Genomic DNA, 16,414 nt, shown 5'->3' with positions numbered 1-16,414 from the left:
GTGAAAATCTTAGAAGACCACCAGCATCATCTATTCTCCTGATTACAGTCTACACTGTTACCCCAAATCTTCAGACAGACTGTTGCTCCTTCCCAGAAAAGGATTAAAGATCCCTACTCCTCAATAGAAACTGAAATTGGTAACATTCTATGAACAGATATTAAAATTATCAAAATATACTAATAAACTAATATTGAATATTTTAAAGAAATTTTCATTACTGAGTTTTAAATTTGCTATTATATAATCATGCATCATAGAATTTTCTGAGAAATGAAGAAAATAAAAGGCAGAAAAATCAAATTAAACTCCTGAAAACACTATCTATTCTGATTTACAAATGTGAGTAACTTCCTTCAGCTAATAAATCAGCAACTGGAGTGGTCATTATTTGCAGCACAGAATTTCAAATGTTTGGGTTAATGCTAACATTTTAAAGGGCCAAGGCTTTCATAAAATAAAGCTATCTTAAAAGAAATTTATTTTATGAAAATCCTGGAGAGCACATAACATTCCTAGTTAACTAATATTTAACTAACTGGTTTTCATTTTATAACTCAAGACACATATAAGTAGCTGCAAAGCTTTAGGTATAAGCTCACTTTAAAAAAATATATATTTTATTGATTTTTTTTTACAGAGAGGAAGGGAGAGGCATAGAGAGTTAGAAACATCGATGAGAGAGAAACATCCATCAGCTGCCTCCTGCACACCCCCTACTGGGGATGTGCCCACAGCCAAGGTACATGCCCTTGACCGGAATCAAACCTGAGACCCTTCAGTCCGCAGGCCGACGCTCTATCAACTGAGCCAAACCAGTTAGGGCTATAAGCTCACTTTTAAGAATGATAACTGTATAGCAAATTTTTAAGATTTCAAATCCCTATCTTACAAGGAAAGTAACTGAAATTTGAGAAAGGAGTCAAAAATCCTAAAAGGCCAAGTGCCCATTAGTAGATGAATGGATAAAAAAGCTGTGGTACATTTATACCATGGAATACCATGCAGCAATAAAAAAGAACAATCTCTTACCCCTTGAGACAGCATGGAGGGAACTGGAGAGTATCATGCTAAGTGAAATAAGTCAGTCAGAGAAAGACAAGTATCACAAGTATCATATGTGGAATCTAAGTAACAAAAAATGGAGTGGATCCAGAGACATGGAAGCATGGAACAGAGTGCAGAATCTCAGAGGGAAGGTGGGGAAGGGTGGGTGGATGGGAGTTAACTAACCAAAGACTTGTATACATATACTAGTGGCCCAATGCACGAATGAAGATTCGTGCAAGAATGGGCCTTCATTCTCCTGGCTGCCAGCACTGCCTTCGCTCTGGCCAGAGCAGCCTTTCCACTCCGGCCCAGAGCCGCCTTTCTGCCTTCCCACACTGCCCAGAGGCCCGGAGCAGCTGGGGTGGTGCGGAATGCCTGCGTCCCGCCCCGTGTTTGGCGCCTGCATGTGCAAATTAACCCACCATCTTTGTTGGATTAATTTGCATACTCATTCCTGATTGGCTGGTGGGCGTCGTGAAGGTACGGTCAATTAGCATGTTACTCTTTTATTAGGTAGATGCATAACCCATGGACACAGATAATAGGGTGCTGAAAGCCTGGGGCAGGGTTGGAAGGGGTGGGGACAGGCTGGAGGGGACCAATGGGGGAAAAAAGGGGACATATGGAATACTTTCAAGAATTATTTGAAAGAATTATTTAAGAACAAATTTTTTTCAATTCTCAAAGGGAATTATAGCTTACAAAATCAAGGGTACCCTGTTCCGTCATCCAGTCACAAAGATGGAATCCCACCACTTAATTTGAAGAATTATTTCTTTATTCTAACATATTTACTTGGAGTAACAAAAATTTGAAGAATATTTACATAAAGTTTGTAAAGCCACCAGAACAGCTGTAAAAGCCTAAAGGAAAACACACATGCAATGTTAATTTAACTTTAAATTAAAAAACACAAATCTCAAATGGACACTTATTACTTATTGACCAGCAACTAATTATTCAGTGTTTACCTAGTAACTTAGTTACCCTGCTCTCTAAAAGCCTATTTCCCACCTCTTCTTCTTTCCTTAACTTTTTGCACTCGGATGTCGAGTATGACTCGACACGGTTAGCATCGGTAGCAGCTCTTTTTATACCCTTTGAATGTATCAATAATTTGAAATATAAAAAAATCCAAATAAATAAGTTTGTATGAAAAGAAACTCCAGTTTTTTATTCTACTACCGCGCTTTGTAAAATCTGGAGTATTTAAAAAATTAAATCCCGAGTAGAATAAAGGAATCGAGAAAAAAGCAAGCGAGAGCAAAGGGTTAAACTTCACAACCTTCCTGTCCTAACCAATTCTCAACATCTAGTAACAATGAGAATACTGACATCACCTGAGAGACTCATCTTTCTTCCCACCAGCAAATCTACAGACTCACCTACACTTGTACCTACCTATCTAGTATAGTTACAATAGAAGAGTCTCTGCTTCTAAAGGCCCTCTCCTTGAAATCTGGATCCTAACCCTTATTATCTTTTCTAGGATTTCACCTTATCTTTCCTATAATTATCTGTTACTCTCCTCTGGAACATTTTATAAGCAAACAATCATGCATCTTGTTTTCTGGGGAGTGGAGACAATGTTTTGCTTTCCTAGGCTCAACATCCACCTGTGGTTCTTTCTTTTTCTTTTTTAAAGAACTGGATACAGTGACTGTCTCCACTTTCTCACCTTCAATTCCTGTTATTTTTTAACTCATTTTTTTTTTTTTTTACCCAATGCAGAATGTATACAATCTACTTATGTCACAAAGCATCTTATATTGAATATGTCAATTAATCCAACACCCAGACCAGGGAACTAGAATATTACCACAGACTATTACCACCTTTTACTCTATATGTTCGCCTCAACCCCCCAAGAAAAGAATATTTTGATGCTGCTATTGTCCTTTCATTGCCTTTTGAAAAAAGTTTTCACTACTTTTGTATACTTCAAGAAGATATTTACTTCTGCTTGTTAAGCTTTATGAAATAGATTCCAGAAATTACTGTTTTCACTCAGCACTGTATCTCTCTGCATTCATCCATGTTTATGCATGTAACTGTGGCTCATTCATTCCCATTGCTTCATAATACTACATATATGAATATACCACTAATTTTCTCCTATTAATTAATATTTGGGTTATATCCAGTTTTATGGCTTTCATGAAAAGTACTGCAAAGAACATTCTTATATACAAATCTGAGCCATATGTGGAAGTTTCTCCAAGGTTTGTATCCGAAAGTGGAATAGATGGGTAGTCTACCATGCAAATGTTACAGTTATTACATAATTTTGTTGAATTTGACCTACTTTGTACCTTAACAAGCAGGGTGTAAAAATTATTCATATCTTCCAAACCCCTGACATCAAATTTTCTGATTTTTGCTAATCTAATGGATTAGTAAAAAATGATACCTCCTTGTGATCTTAACCACAATCCTCTGGGTACTAAAGATCTGAGCATATTTTGATACATTAGTATCAAAAGCATATTTTATTCACCATTAATATTTCCTCTTCAGTGAGTTATCTGCTCAAGAATTTGTTCATTTTGCAATTAAGATTGTCAGTGTTTGTTTCTTTACTGATTTCTAGGAGTTCTTCATACATTCTGCACATGAAGATTTTATGTTCTAGAAATATATTCTCCTAATTTTTTTCTTGCCTTTTCACTTCCTCTTCTTTTTATAGATAGCTTTCTACCCATTATTTTCCCATCATGCCATGCTAAAACCTCCAGCAACAATGGCTATGGAAATAGTGCTAGTAAGCACCCTTGTCTTGCTCCTATTTTAAGCAGGGATTTTTAAACTCTGCCTTACTGAAAATGATTTCTTTTTTTTTACTAGAGACTTTTTATCAAATCAAGGAAATTCTCTTCTAGTCCTAGTTTCTGAGTTTTTATGATGAGGAGGAATTAAACATGATTAAGTGATTTATTTCCTCCATCTAAAGAATCTATCATATGAATTTTCTTCTGTATTTTGCTAATGTGGTGAATGACATTTATACTTATGTGAAACTACCTTTGCATTTCTGAAATAAATTCAGATTCATAATTGAGTTTTACCTTTTAAAATAATACATTTCCAAATTCCAATTTCCAATAATTCTGTTTAAGATTTTAACATGTATTTTAATGAAAAAAAAATTTTATTCACATACTCTTGGTATTAGGGTCTACTGACCTGATTAAAATGATTTGGATAAATAATTTTTTTCTAGCTTGAAGAGTAGAATGACATGATCCTTAAAAGTTTAGTTTAAGAGAATTCAGCTCTAAAACCATCTAGGTCAGTTGTTTTTCTCCATGGGAAGATATTAAACCATTGGTTGAAAATTGTAATAATTATTGTATTATCAGGCTTTGTATTTCTTCCTGTGTTTTGATGAATTATATTTTTCTAGAAATTTGTCAATTTCTCCTAAGTTTTCAAATTTACTGGTACAAAGTTTACCAGTACTCTTTTTTTTTTTTTTTTTAATATATTTTATTGATTTTTTACAGAGAGGAAGAGAGAGGGATAGACAGTTAGAAACATCGATGAGAGAGAAACATCGATCAGCTGCCTCCTGCACAACCCCTACTGGGGATGTGCCCGCAACCAAGGTACATGCCCTTGACCGGAATCGAACCCGGGACCTTTCAGTCCGCAGGCTGACGCTCTATCCACTGAGCCAAACCGGTTTCGGCCAGTACTCTTTTTAATACTCAATCTTTATTATGTTTGTAGCGGTATCCACTTATTTCAGTCTTATTTATGCCTTGTCCCAAATGTATTGTCCATCTTTCTTAATCTTTCAAAAGTTTCAACTTCTGATTTCTTTAATCTCTGCTTTTGTCTTTCCTAATTTTAATCTACTTTTGTTTATTCTAACATTCCTTTTCTATTATGTGAAAAATGCACAGCTCAACTTTCAGCTTTTATTCTTTTCTAATATAATATTTTTTAAATTTCCCTTTAAGTACCAATTTCATTGCATCCAACAAAATTTGATTGGTGGTATTTTCATTATCACTGTCTTGTGAACATTTAAAATTTCTATTATTTCTTCTTTGTCCTCCTGATTATTTAAAAGAATGGATAATTGAATTTATTTCTAAGTTAACAGCATTGTGGTCAGAAAATATAGAGGGCAGGAAAATGACTCTTTGAAATGTGTTAACCTGTGCTTTGTAACCTAGTACAAGTTTGGTTTTTATATGTTTGTGTATTCCAAAGGATGCAGTGCTCATTAAACCATGCTTTAATGAGTTGTAAAAATATGCTAAAGATATATGAATTTTTTAGATCCATGAATTGTCAGTAAATGAGAAAGGTATTTAAACATTTCCCGATAATAAATTTATCAATATTCTCTAGTTTGGTCAAATTTTGACTTATTATAAGTCTATTTCATTAGGAGCATTCAAATTAAAATTGCTACATTTTACTGGTAAATTGGACTTACTACATAATGACTCTCACTCTCCCCAATAATGCTTTTGTGTCTTTATGCCTTCTTTGCTAATGTTAATATAACTACCATTTTCTAAGTTAGTATTTGCCTGAAATATCATTTTCTACCCTTTTATTTTCTTTCTTTCTTTTTACTTATGCTTTTGTAAACTGCATTTAACTTAAAGAAAACCAACTGATCTGAAGCTTTTATAAGCAGGGATTAGGCAATTTATATTTATTGCAGGACTTGTTTCTATTCTACGTTTTTCATCTCTATTTTCTTCTGTTTTTATGCTTTTTTCTCCCTTTCTTTCCTTTTATTCAAATTGACTTTAAGTGTTCTTTTGCACATCTTGATTCCTTTCTTTCCTCCTCTACAGGTTTCCAGTACATATACCTTATATTTACTCTTATAGTGGTTATCCTTGAAATTTTACCATACAAATTTAAACTATGTCAAAAATTAACTTTCAACCCTCTCCCAAACAATACATTTCAACTCTGATCTTCTCCTTATCAGTCTAAATATGATTGTTGTCCTTTGTTTTACTGTTAGTTCTCTACTTCTCACCTCCCACTTTTATTTTTTAAACAAATTAGTGAGTTTTATTATTATAGGATATCAAAGCAAGGAGCTGATGACTTACAAATGTGTTTTTGTTTATACCCATATAATACTTATATTTAATTACAATCTGAGACATTTTCCTTAAACTTGAAAGTTAAATATCCAGTTGCCTGCATGCCATTTACACTGTCTAAATGGCACTTAAAACTTCCAGAGTTCCTACTTCCCAGTTGTCTCCCCAGACTTCCCCATCTCAGTCAGTGACATTAGCATCTACCCAATACTCAAACCAAAACACCCAGCCATAATTGACTGATTCCTCCTTCATCTTATACCTAATTCATCCTTTTATTTATAACTCAAATATATTCTCAAACCTCTTTTCTTTACTTAATCCTCACTTATCATCCCCTAGTCCAAAGCCAAATTTACTGCTTCCCCCTTCTTAACTTTAATCCCTTTCCAATTCAATCTCCATGAAACAGTTAAGAGTGATCTTTTAAAAATGTGTGTCAAATCAATGACTTCTCCAGTTAAAATTTCACTGATCTCTGAATAAATTCCAGATGCTGTATGTCCTGCATAGTCTGGTTCCTGAGAACTTCATCTCCTTCACTTCAGCTACACTACCTTCATAACATACAAAGCCCTTTCCTTTTCAATGCCTCTGCTCTGACTTTTGTTTCTGCCTAGAAAGCTCTTCAACTGCTAATTCTTATCTTTCAGATCCCAGCTCAAAAGTCATTCCTAAGAGAAGTCTCCCTGAATGTAGGCCCCTATCAGTTACTTTCTATCAAATTAGTGTTTTATTTCCTTCAGACTAATCATCACAGTTTGTATCATGTTTGTATCTTTTATTACCTGTCTCTCCCACTATAATGTGAACTTCACAAGGGTATCTTATTTGTCTTGTTGACTGATATAATCCCAGGAACCAGCACAATGCTTAGCACATATTAAATGCTCAATAAATATCTGCTGAATGAATAGCTAATTACTACCACAAATTACATATGAAACAATAATATTAGTAAGTTAAGTAATAGTGATTAAAGATGATAGAACATAAAATCAGGAAGAGCAAAAGACTCCACCTTAACCTACCAATGTGTCAAAACCAATTATATTTGTAAATTTCTTTCTTTACAGATTTTCTAATATATTTTACTCCCAGGTTTTCTTACAGAATTAATCTCAAGCTGGAAATTTATACCCTTTGAGAAATACTAATTTTAATATTAGAAAATTAAAATTATCACAAAGATACTCCATTATCAAGCCTAGGTTTCACAAACAAATACTAATAACATTTAAAGGAATAAACAAGCTATTTAAATAAGAAGCTATTTAAACAACTTTAAAGGAATGAATAAGTTATTTAAAGGAATAAATAATCTACTTAAACACCAGGATTCAAAAAGATAAAAAGGAAGCACAATCTTTTAGCAAAGTATCAAACTGTCATCAAGACACACACACACACAAAAAACAAAAACAAAACCTAGCAACAATTTGCACAATGGCTCTCAATATTAAAATCCTATGTAAAATATTAGCAAATAGAATCCAGCAGTTCACTATAATGAGAATAAACCATGATTATGTGATCATGTTGAGTTTATTTCAGGAAACAAGGGCAATTAAATATTAAGAAATCTAGTAAAATAATTATTCTTTAAAAGTGAAAAATCTTTATGATCATTTCCACTGATGCTAAAAAGACTTTAATAAAATTATCAAACATTCTAAAATAATAACGGGGGTACTTCCTTAGTGAATTAAAAAAAAAAAAAAAGTGTGTGTGTGTGTCTCTGTGGGTGAAATCAACCTAAAAGTCAGAATCACTCTTCCTGTGGAAATAACTAGAGCAAGGGTTGGTAAACTGCAGCCCATAGGTTATTTCTAGCCTGTCACTGGTTTATATAAATAAAATCTTGTTGCAAGACAGCTATACCCATTCATTTACACATTGTCTATGCCACTGTATAGCAATTACAGATCTAATTCACTCATACCTAACTCCATCAAAGTGATCTTTTCAATGACCAAGTTTTATTTAGTAAAGCAAAGTGGAAACATATACTGTATTATAATAGAAGGTACTGAAATTGCCTATATTTTCAATTTGACTGTCCTTTGTAACACATCAAAACCATAATGAAAAAAATCAGTAGGACCTACTGGTCCTACACAGGGCTTATAAATGCATTTAATAACATACCCAACATTTGAATGTGACATATAGCATTCTTAAAACAATACATCTCATTGTTAAACATACCCTTCCTGAAGAGATAACTCTTGGTTTTCTTCAGGACTACTACTATCACTGTGTAGTCCAGGTTCATTTTCATCTTTTCCTGGTAGAGTCTCCCAACTTTCATCACTTGAGGACTGATCTTTTTCTGTACCAGAAAATCGATGAGGCAAAGAAGCAGACCATTCTCCATCACTGCACTCTGAACTGGAAATTTAGAACAGAAAGAAAATAAATTGTCATTATATGTGCATTTATCATTTGGAGTGTTAACCAGGCATCATGGTATAGAGTAGACTACTGATGTCACACATGCTTCATCAGTTAATTTTTAAAATGAATAAATAAATAAATATATTCAGCAGAATGTAACTTTTTTTAAATCCTCACTTGAGGACATGCTGAAAAGAAGGGGAGGGGAGGGCAGGGGAGAAGAGGCGAGAGGAGAGAGAGAAAGAGTGAGCAAGAATGAGAGAGAGAGAGAGAGAGAAACTGAAACCTAGGGCCTGTGCCCTGACGGAGAATCGAACCAGAAACCTTTTGGTGCAAGGGACGATGCTCCAACAGAGTCACTCCAGCTGGGCAGAATGTAACTTTTTCAAGTGAATGTAGTATATGGCAAGGCAAGTTATGGAATTATTAATTTATTAGTTTCTTCACGAAAGTAATTCCATGGTGCCAAAATATAGGTTCTTCATATTTAGACATATTTTTAAGTAAAAATTTAAACTTGGTAATTATAAATAAAATGCTACATAAAATAAATAATGATAGATTTATTATTCACCTGGCCTGATTAAAACAACTTTCTAATTAAAACAACTGTCTAAACATAATGACAAAATGATGAAATGTCTTCTATGAATAAATTTCTACTATTATCATGTTTTAAAAGCTTAACTATTTTTTCCTTCCTTTTGCACAGACTTTAAAATGAAGATACATTTAAATTCATATAAAGTAGCACTGACAAATCTTTAATGAAGTTCTTTGGTAGGACTATGAGCCCAAAATATATTTCAATTCAAGAGAATATTTAGGTAAGAAACCAAGACATATATGATAAGGGGTTAATAAAGAACCTCAGAAAATTATTTTATTGGTTATATTTAACTCTGGTTAATCTGGTTACATTTAACTACTCTTAAAAGCTCCAATCATACTACCAAAGGCAAAAATATTACTTACTGATGTTAAAAAGAAATCTTAAATGTCCCTTCCAACCATCTCAACCATTGTGGTCAAGAATCCCTTAAAGAATTCCTTTTGTGCACTGACTTTTGAGAAATCCATTTTAGTTCATGTTTTTGAAAGGAAGTAATAACTGGTAAGAAACTGTCTTTTCTTTATTATGACAATATATTATTAATATCTAGACTAGTTAGTGAGATCCTTCTTCTGTAGGTAGATGAACCCAAGAGATCAAAATGCTATTAACAAAGAACAGCACTAATCTGAGCTCTGAGAAGTTAGAAGAAGTAAAATCAGCATCCAATTTTCCATAAACAGTGGACAGCAAGGCACAGACATCCTGGTGAAGGAATGCAATGTAGCTCTAGGATAGCAAGTAAAAGGCAATAAATGCAAATAAAATGCCTGTGAAATTTTCTGTGACCCAAAGAATAATCTAAGATCAAGTAAATCATTTCTAAGCTTGCATCAGTATAAAAATCTACCAGAAAACAGATTTAAAGGAGCTTATTAAGCTATTTCCTTGACTATGAAGCTCAATTCAAAGCTAAATTACCAATTCCAATTTTAAGAATATTTAGGTAAGATTTCTATATTAATTTGTGGTGATTTTTTACATACTAAAAGAAATACCTCAGTTTAGACATTTTACTCAAAGTGATCCTGTTCAGAAAGGTTAACACACGGAACTTCTGAACTTTTCTAGATTAATGAAATAACAAAATATCTACAAATTTTAATACAAAAAGAATGTCTATCAATAGTCAATATATTTAAGAAGCCTATGTCAAGGATTGGCAAAGCACAGCCTTTGGGTCAAATTTGGCCCTGCTGCCTTTTAAAAAATGGTCTGTGAGCTAAAAATAAATAATAAATAAATAAATAAATAAATAAATAAATAAATAAATAAATAAATAAATGTTTTTTTTTTACATGTTTATCTTTGATTTTGTCTCTTAATTACCAAACCCTAAAAGATTTACTATCTGGCCCTTTAAGAAAAAGTTTGCAGACCACTGGCCTGTACCATTATTACTCATTTACATAACCCTCACCTCTAAGATAATTTTAAAATATCAATCCCCAGCCCTATCATACTAAGCTTTCATAATCACTAACTGCCCACTAATCCATTTTTAGATTTCACACTCCTTTTCAAGTTATATTTTAAAAATAAAATTCACCTGCCAGATAAGTCCCTTTCTGGAGTCAACCTGCCTGGATTTGAATCCACCACTTATTAGCTGTGAAAAAGTTACTTAACCTCTCTGTGCCTTTATCACTTCACATACCAGGTAAATATAATAGTGTCTAATAGCTCACTGAGTTCATGTGATGACTAAATGAGTTAATATATATTAAACATTCTAACAGTGCCTAGTAAATAAGCTACCAATAACTGTTAGCAAATCTCTTTTTTAACATTTTTTATTCAAATACATTTAGTTACCTCCTAAGCGATATCCATAAAATTCCAAATTTGATGACTTAGCTACACTTTTTATTCCCATTAAAATAAATATCTCTATATATAAAAGCCTAAGCAACCGAATGACTGGTCGACCAGTCGCTGTGATGCGCAGTGACCACCAGGAGGCAGATGCTCAACGCAGGAGCTGCCCCCTGGTGGTCAGTGTGCTCCCACAGTGGGAGTACCACTCAGCTGACGGACAGGCGCCAGGCATAGGGCTCATAGCTAGCAAGCACAGTTGCAGCAGCGTGAGCCTCTCCTGCCTCCGGGGTAGTGCTATCGGCAGCGGCCGGCAGGCGCAGCAGGGCTGGGATGAGCGGGAGCAGCGCACATGGCGCCCAGCCTGGGCTCGGGCTCCTCCCCGGTCGCCTGCCACTTCGCAAACTACTACATCCCTCGGGAATGTCGGACTGCTGGTTTTGGCCAGGCCTGTGGTGATTGGACTGAAACCAGCAGTCTGACATCCCCTGAGGGGCCCTGGAATGCAAGAGGCGCAGGCCAGGCTAAGGGACCCCACCAATGCACGAATCCGTGCACTGGGACTCTAGTATGATAAAAATTAGTACCACTTGTCTGTGTACTACTTAATATATTTCACCCAGTTTGGAAAAGTCTGGACTATATAAAAAAAGTTGAAACTTTAAATAGCATATATGATTTTCTACAATCTGATGCCAGTTACTAGTACATTGTTATATCCAACTGTTTTGTTACATGAATACTTTATTTCAGATACTGTCCCTGAAATATGAACTTTTGCCACAAGCATTTCTCCCACCATCAAGAATGTCTTTATAATCACTTCACCTTTTTTCCCTTTCAGGCCCAGATCATTCTTTTGTTCTTGGTTAACTCATGGACTAGACATCTTGTCTATTTAGTAAAACTCACTACAGCACAGCTACCTCTTAAACAATGCATTGAAAGGTATTTTTTATAAGTATAAAATCACAGCTTCTTTAATAATGACCAAAAAAGTATCTGAAGAGATAAGCCTGAATAGGAAGTATTTGTAAACTAAGACTGTGCAACTGCATGGTTTTAAAACTTTTAGCGATATCAGTTTATTTCAAAAGGGCCCAAAATTAATCCTCTTTAAAAGTATGTTCCAGAAATTAATACCCATTTTTTATATAAGTGGTAGAAAGTAATACATGAACTATTTCCTATTAATATTTCATTCTGAACATTATGACAAATTTCAAACTTAATGTCTATTATTAATTTAAAAGTCCAAATTGGCTCAGACAGAGCTAGTCAGAGGAGACTATGTAACTCTGATAACAATTCTTTTTTTTCTTTTTTTTTACTATAAAAAAAAACAAACAAACAGAAAACAAAGAACCTACTACAGGCAATTTCCTTACCGAAGAAACAAAATACTATATTTATATATTTTACATCAGGTGAAAGTTCCATCTATGACAGCCTCTTTTTACCCCTGGTAGTGGAATGCCACATTGCTAAACACAAGCTTTGAAGTAAGACAGATTTAGGTTAGGATCCTGGCTTAGTACCAATAATGCAAACCCAGGCATTTAACTTCCCTAAACTCACTATTCCTCATCTGTAAAATGAGAATATTAATATTTAATTTTCAGGACTATAGTAATGTTTAAATGAATACTATAGATAAAATGGTTAGCACAATTTTTGGAAAAGGGCAAACATTTAATAAAGGTGGCAGTTACTTTCTTCATTATATAAGCTGTGTGCTTAGACCTTTCATTTGGATTTCCAACCAGCACACCACCATTTTCCTCTTTTCTATACCTAAGAAAGTCTATATCCTCTGGTTTGTCTTACTAAATGGTAATATCAGCCACCTGGTAATCAAATTAGCTTTAATTTTAGTCTCTTTACCAGAGGTCAGTAAATTCTGCCCTGGCCCATGAGTCAAATCTAGCCACCTGTCCATTGTTTTACGAGCTGGAAGCTAAGAATGATTTTTGTGTTTTTTTTTTTTTGTTTTTTTCATTTTAAAATGGTTACAAAAGTGCCTACACAATATCCTTGCTTTATCTTTTGGTCCACAAAGCCTCCAGGGGTCTGGAGGAGACATGGGTTGATGGAAGAGAAACTGTAGAGCAGGAAAGGGTGAGCAAGCTTAGTAGTAGCACTGTAGTCAAAGAAAATGAATACTGAAAAAAGTCACCTGACTGTGGAAATCAGGTCATTGTTAACATTACAGAATAGACAAATAATATTGAGAAATAGACCTGGAAGTGTTTAAGAAGAGTGGATAGTGAAGGAATAGAAGATATGAGTATGGAACATTTACTCTGAAAAGTCAGCAATGAAAGAGAAAAACAAACGGGCAAGTAGTTAATAGAGGGAGCAAGATCAAGTGAAGATCTTCCCCCAGACTTAGAAAAACTGGAGAATGGGAGGTGGAGGGGAACAACCTAGGAATAAGAATAGAAAAGGTGTCAGATATGACTGCAGGCACAGAATGAGAAAAGTTACCCCTCTTCATTGAAAATAGAAATACTGAGATATCCTATCCTATCTAATAAAGATGGAATATGCAAATTGACCATCACACCGTCACAAAGATGGTGGCGTCCATAGCCACAAGATGGTGGCGCTCAGTCCCCTCAGGCGGATCCAGCTGCTCCTTGCGCCTGCCACCGGAGTTCCACAGTCCTTTCAGCCCAGCCAGGGGGGAGGGGAGTGGCAGGCACATGGTGCAGCCAGACCCGCCCTCAGCTCCCCAGGGCCAGCCTGAGGCACAGGCAAGCCTCAGATGACAGCTGCCCAGGGCCGCCCGAGGCTCAGGTAACCAGGGCCGATTGAGGCTTACACTGCTGGCAGTGGCAGCAGCAGAGGTGTGATGGGGGTGTCGCCTTCCCCTGATCGCTGGGTGCCTCCGCCCCTGAGGGCTCCTGGACTGTGAGAGGGGGCAGGCTGGGCTGAAGGACCCACCCCCCTCCAGTGCATGAATTTTCATCACCAGGACTCTAGTTCTAATATAAAGAAGAAGAAAACAAGAAAGTTCATGGTTAACTATTTCAGTATTTATAAGAAAGTAGGAGACAAAGTTATCTACCAAAGAGTGACAGGAGTGCATGAAACTAAAAGCAAAAAGAGAAAGAATTTAAAAATAAGTTTTCAAAGAGAGTAAGCAACAGAACAAATAGGATATGAAATAATTATGGATTAGAGGACCATTTGTTCTTGATTATAAAAACACATGAGTTAAACATTTAAATTCTCAAAAGAAAAACTAAATTAAGTACCAGTTTAATTTTCATATGCTCTAGTATTGTCTCCCATTAACATTTAGAGCTATATTAAAAAGCAGATCACTAAAACTTATTAGAATGTTATACTTTTTACACATTCAGTTGTGACCCAAAAAACTTTTTTCACATATGAGATGAAATTATGTGATTTCTAAACAAATAATTTATGTACAAATCGTTTAGATAAGTTTAGATAATTTTGTTACCTGACTAATGAGAGAGGATCAAAAAAACTTCATTGAAAATACTCTGGATGGAAACTGTGTTAAAGCATATAATTCTTTGCATTTTCAAAGATAGTATACTGAACATAATCTAAACAGTCTAGGACATTTCACCACTGTTAACATTTAACCATGTTGTAATAGTGATATATATGGAAGTTGTTTAAATATACAAGCCTGCTTAATTTAGTAAATAAGGCCCAAATGGTATCTTTTTTGAATTGTACCTGCTTTTTACAATTTTCTGGTTCTTTCCCTTAATATCAGAATATTATAATCTGTAAACCCCCCAAGCATGACTGTAGAACAAAGCTGTTTATCCTTATGAACTTGGAAACAAGATGAAAGGGTATGCTAAAATGTTAGTGTGTGTGTTTTAAGACCTTTGTCTTGGCTGCTCATAGATGTTTTATTTGTCGCAATACAGGAAGATCAGAGGAGCTCTTTCTTCATGGCCCTGACCTAACTTATATAGAAGAGGAAAGGAGCTTAATTTAGTCTGATAATTACCCATACATCTTGTCTTCTTCATTAGGTTGGTGAATACCAAGGAAACAAGGATCATGATTATTCGCATTTACAGAGTACCCAGAACAAAGTCTGACACTTAGGAGGATTTCAATAAATCTTTTTTTAATATATCAAACTGAAATAAACTAAATAGCTAATACTCTTTTTATTCTCCCAACATCATCAACAAAAAAAGCTGTCACAATATTTTTGTCTGAGGTAAGTTTTTTACTTTTTAAGCAAGGTTAAGTAGGGACAGAAAGAACGGTGAAAGAAACCTCAAGTGCTATAAGAAATGGTTAGGAGACAGTTAGGCCCAAGGTTAAAATGTACTGACATGGCTAAAAGGTCCTTTTAAACTCAAGATCTGTCTTCAACAGTTATTAAAGTTCTCAGGGTGTATTTCAAAAGAGCAGGATATTAACCTTAGCTCTTTGGACTAATTCCAAGTCTGGTAATTATATGCTGCCTATTAAAATTCCCCTTACAGTTCTAATTTAATAAGGTGGTGCTCAGTTCCTGTCAAACAGCTCAGAGCAATGCTACCAGCTGCAGTGCTTTTCCCATAGATTGTAATGTTTCGGATGTGATTAAGTGATCATTTACAATTTTTCAGGGAAGAAAAGGGTCATGCATTCATTAATATGCCTTTCCACTGATAAAGAATATATACACTGTATGTTTCTAAAGTGGCCAAAATTTCTGTATCTACATATATCACAGTAAATTTTAGTTATGCTCTTGATAAGGGAGTTCAATTTGTAACTGTTATAATACAAACATAAAATATTTTTCAAGTACATCATCTATGTTTTACAAAGCAGTGAAAACTCAAAAAAAAAATATCATGCAGATTCAAAGCATTTGTACTTTCCTTCTCAAAACACTAATGGTAGAGTGACTGTGTTCCCCATTTCTCCAACCTGCTAATATCAGAACGGAGCAGGACTACCGTAAAACATCAGGTAGATGAACAGTTGTCAAAATTAAACTAAATAGGAGTTACAAGTATTAAATTTCAACCTTTATCTCACACCATATTTAAAGGTATCTGGCAACTGTGATCCTTTGCAGGGAGCAAGTGCAGAGGAACTGGAAACAGTAAGATAGAAATAGAATTCCTCATTAAAATTGTAGTGACTATTGAAATGAAGCCCTAAAACATATCTTAAGATTTATAGATGAAAATATAAGTAGAATCCTAAATAGAACCATTACACTTATTCTGTGGTGAATCTTTAAAAAAAATCCTGTTTCTGGCATTTCAATGTGTTTTTTAAAAGTGCTCCAAAATTACTTTTATCATTTAAGCACACCCAACTACAGGTTCTGTAAGTCAATATATTATTAAAAAGTTGATAACAAAGCTTCTATTAACTATAAGTACTTTTCTCATCTGTATAATCTGTTTATTAAAAAAACCCTATTGCCCTGACCGGTTTGGCTCAGTGGATAGAGCGT

The 16,414-nt window shown here is 34.7% G+C and overlaps 1 protein-coding gene across 6 annotated transcripts in view; it reads right to left on the bottom strand.

The window, feature by feature from the left end:
• PJA2 (praja ring finger ubiquitin ligase 2) overlaps nt 1–16,414 on the bottom strand; it is a 145,997-nt gene that overhangs the window by 25,580 nt on the left and 104,003 nt on the right. For all 6 annotated transcript variants that reach the window (XR_008555838.1, XR_008555837.1, XM_054715015.1 and 3 more), the window contains exon 5: nt 8,337–8,519. Coding sequence is in view for 4 of the 6 variants with exons in the window: in XM_054715015.1 (XP_054570990.1) it covers nt 8,337–8,519 (183 nt within the window). In the remaining 2 variants the exon portion in view is untranslated. The remainder of the gene's footprint in view (nt 1–8,336; nt 8,520–16,414) is intronic.

Source organism: Eptesicus fuscus, chromosome 4 (assembly GCF_027574615.1).
Source record: "Eptesicus fuscus isolate TK198812 chromosome 4, DD_ASM_mEF_20220401, whole genome shotgun sequence".
Taxonomy (NCBI): Eukaryota; Metazoa; Chordata; class Mammalia; order Chiroptera; family Vespertilionidae; genus Eptesicus; species Eptesicus fuscus.
The sequence above is the reverse complement of the archived record's forward strand: the minus strand, read 5'-3'. Positions and strand labels throughout refer to the sequence as shown.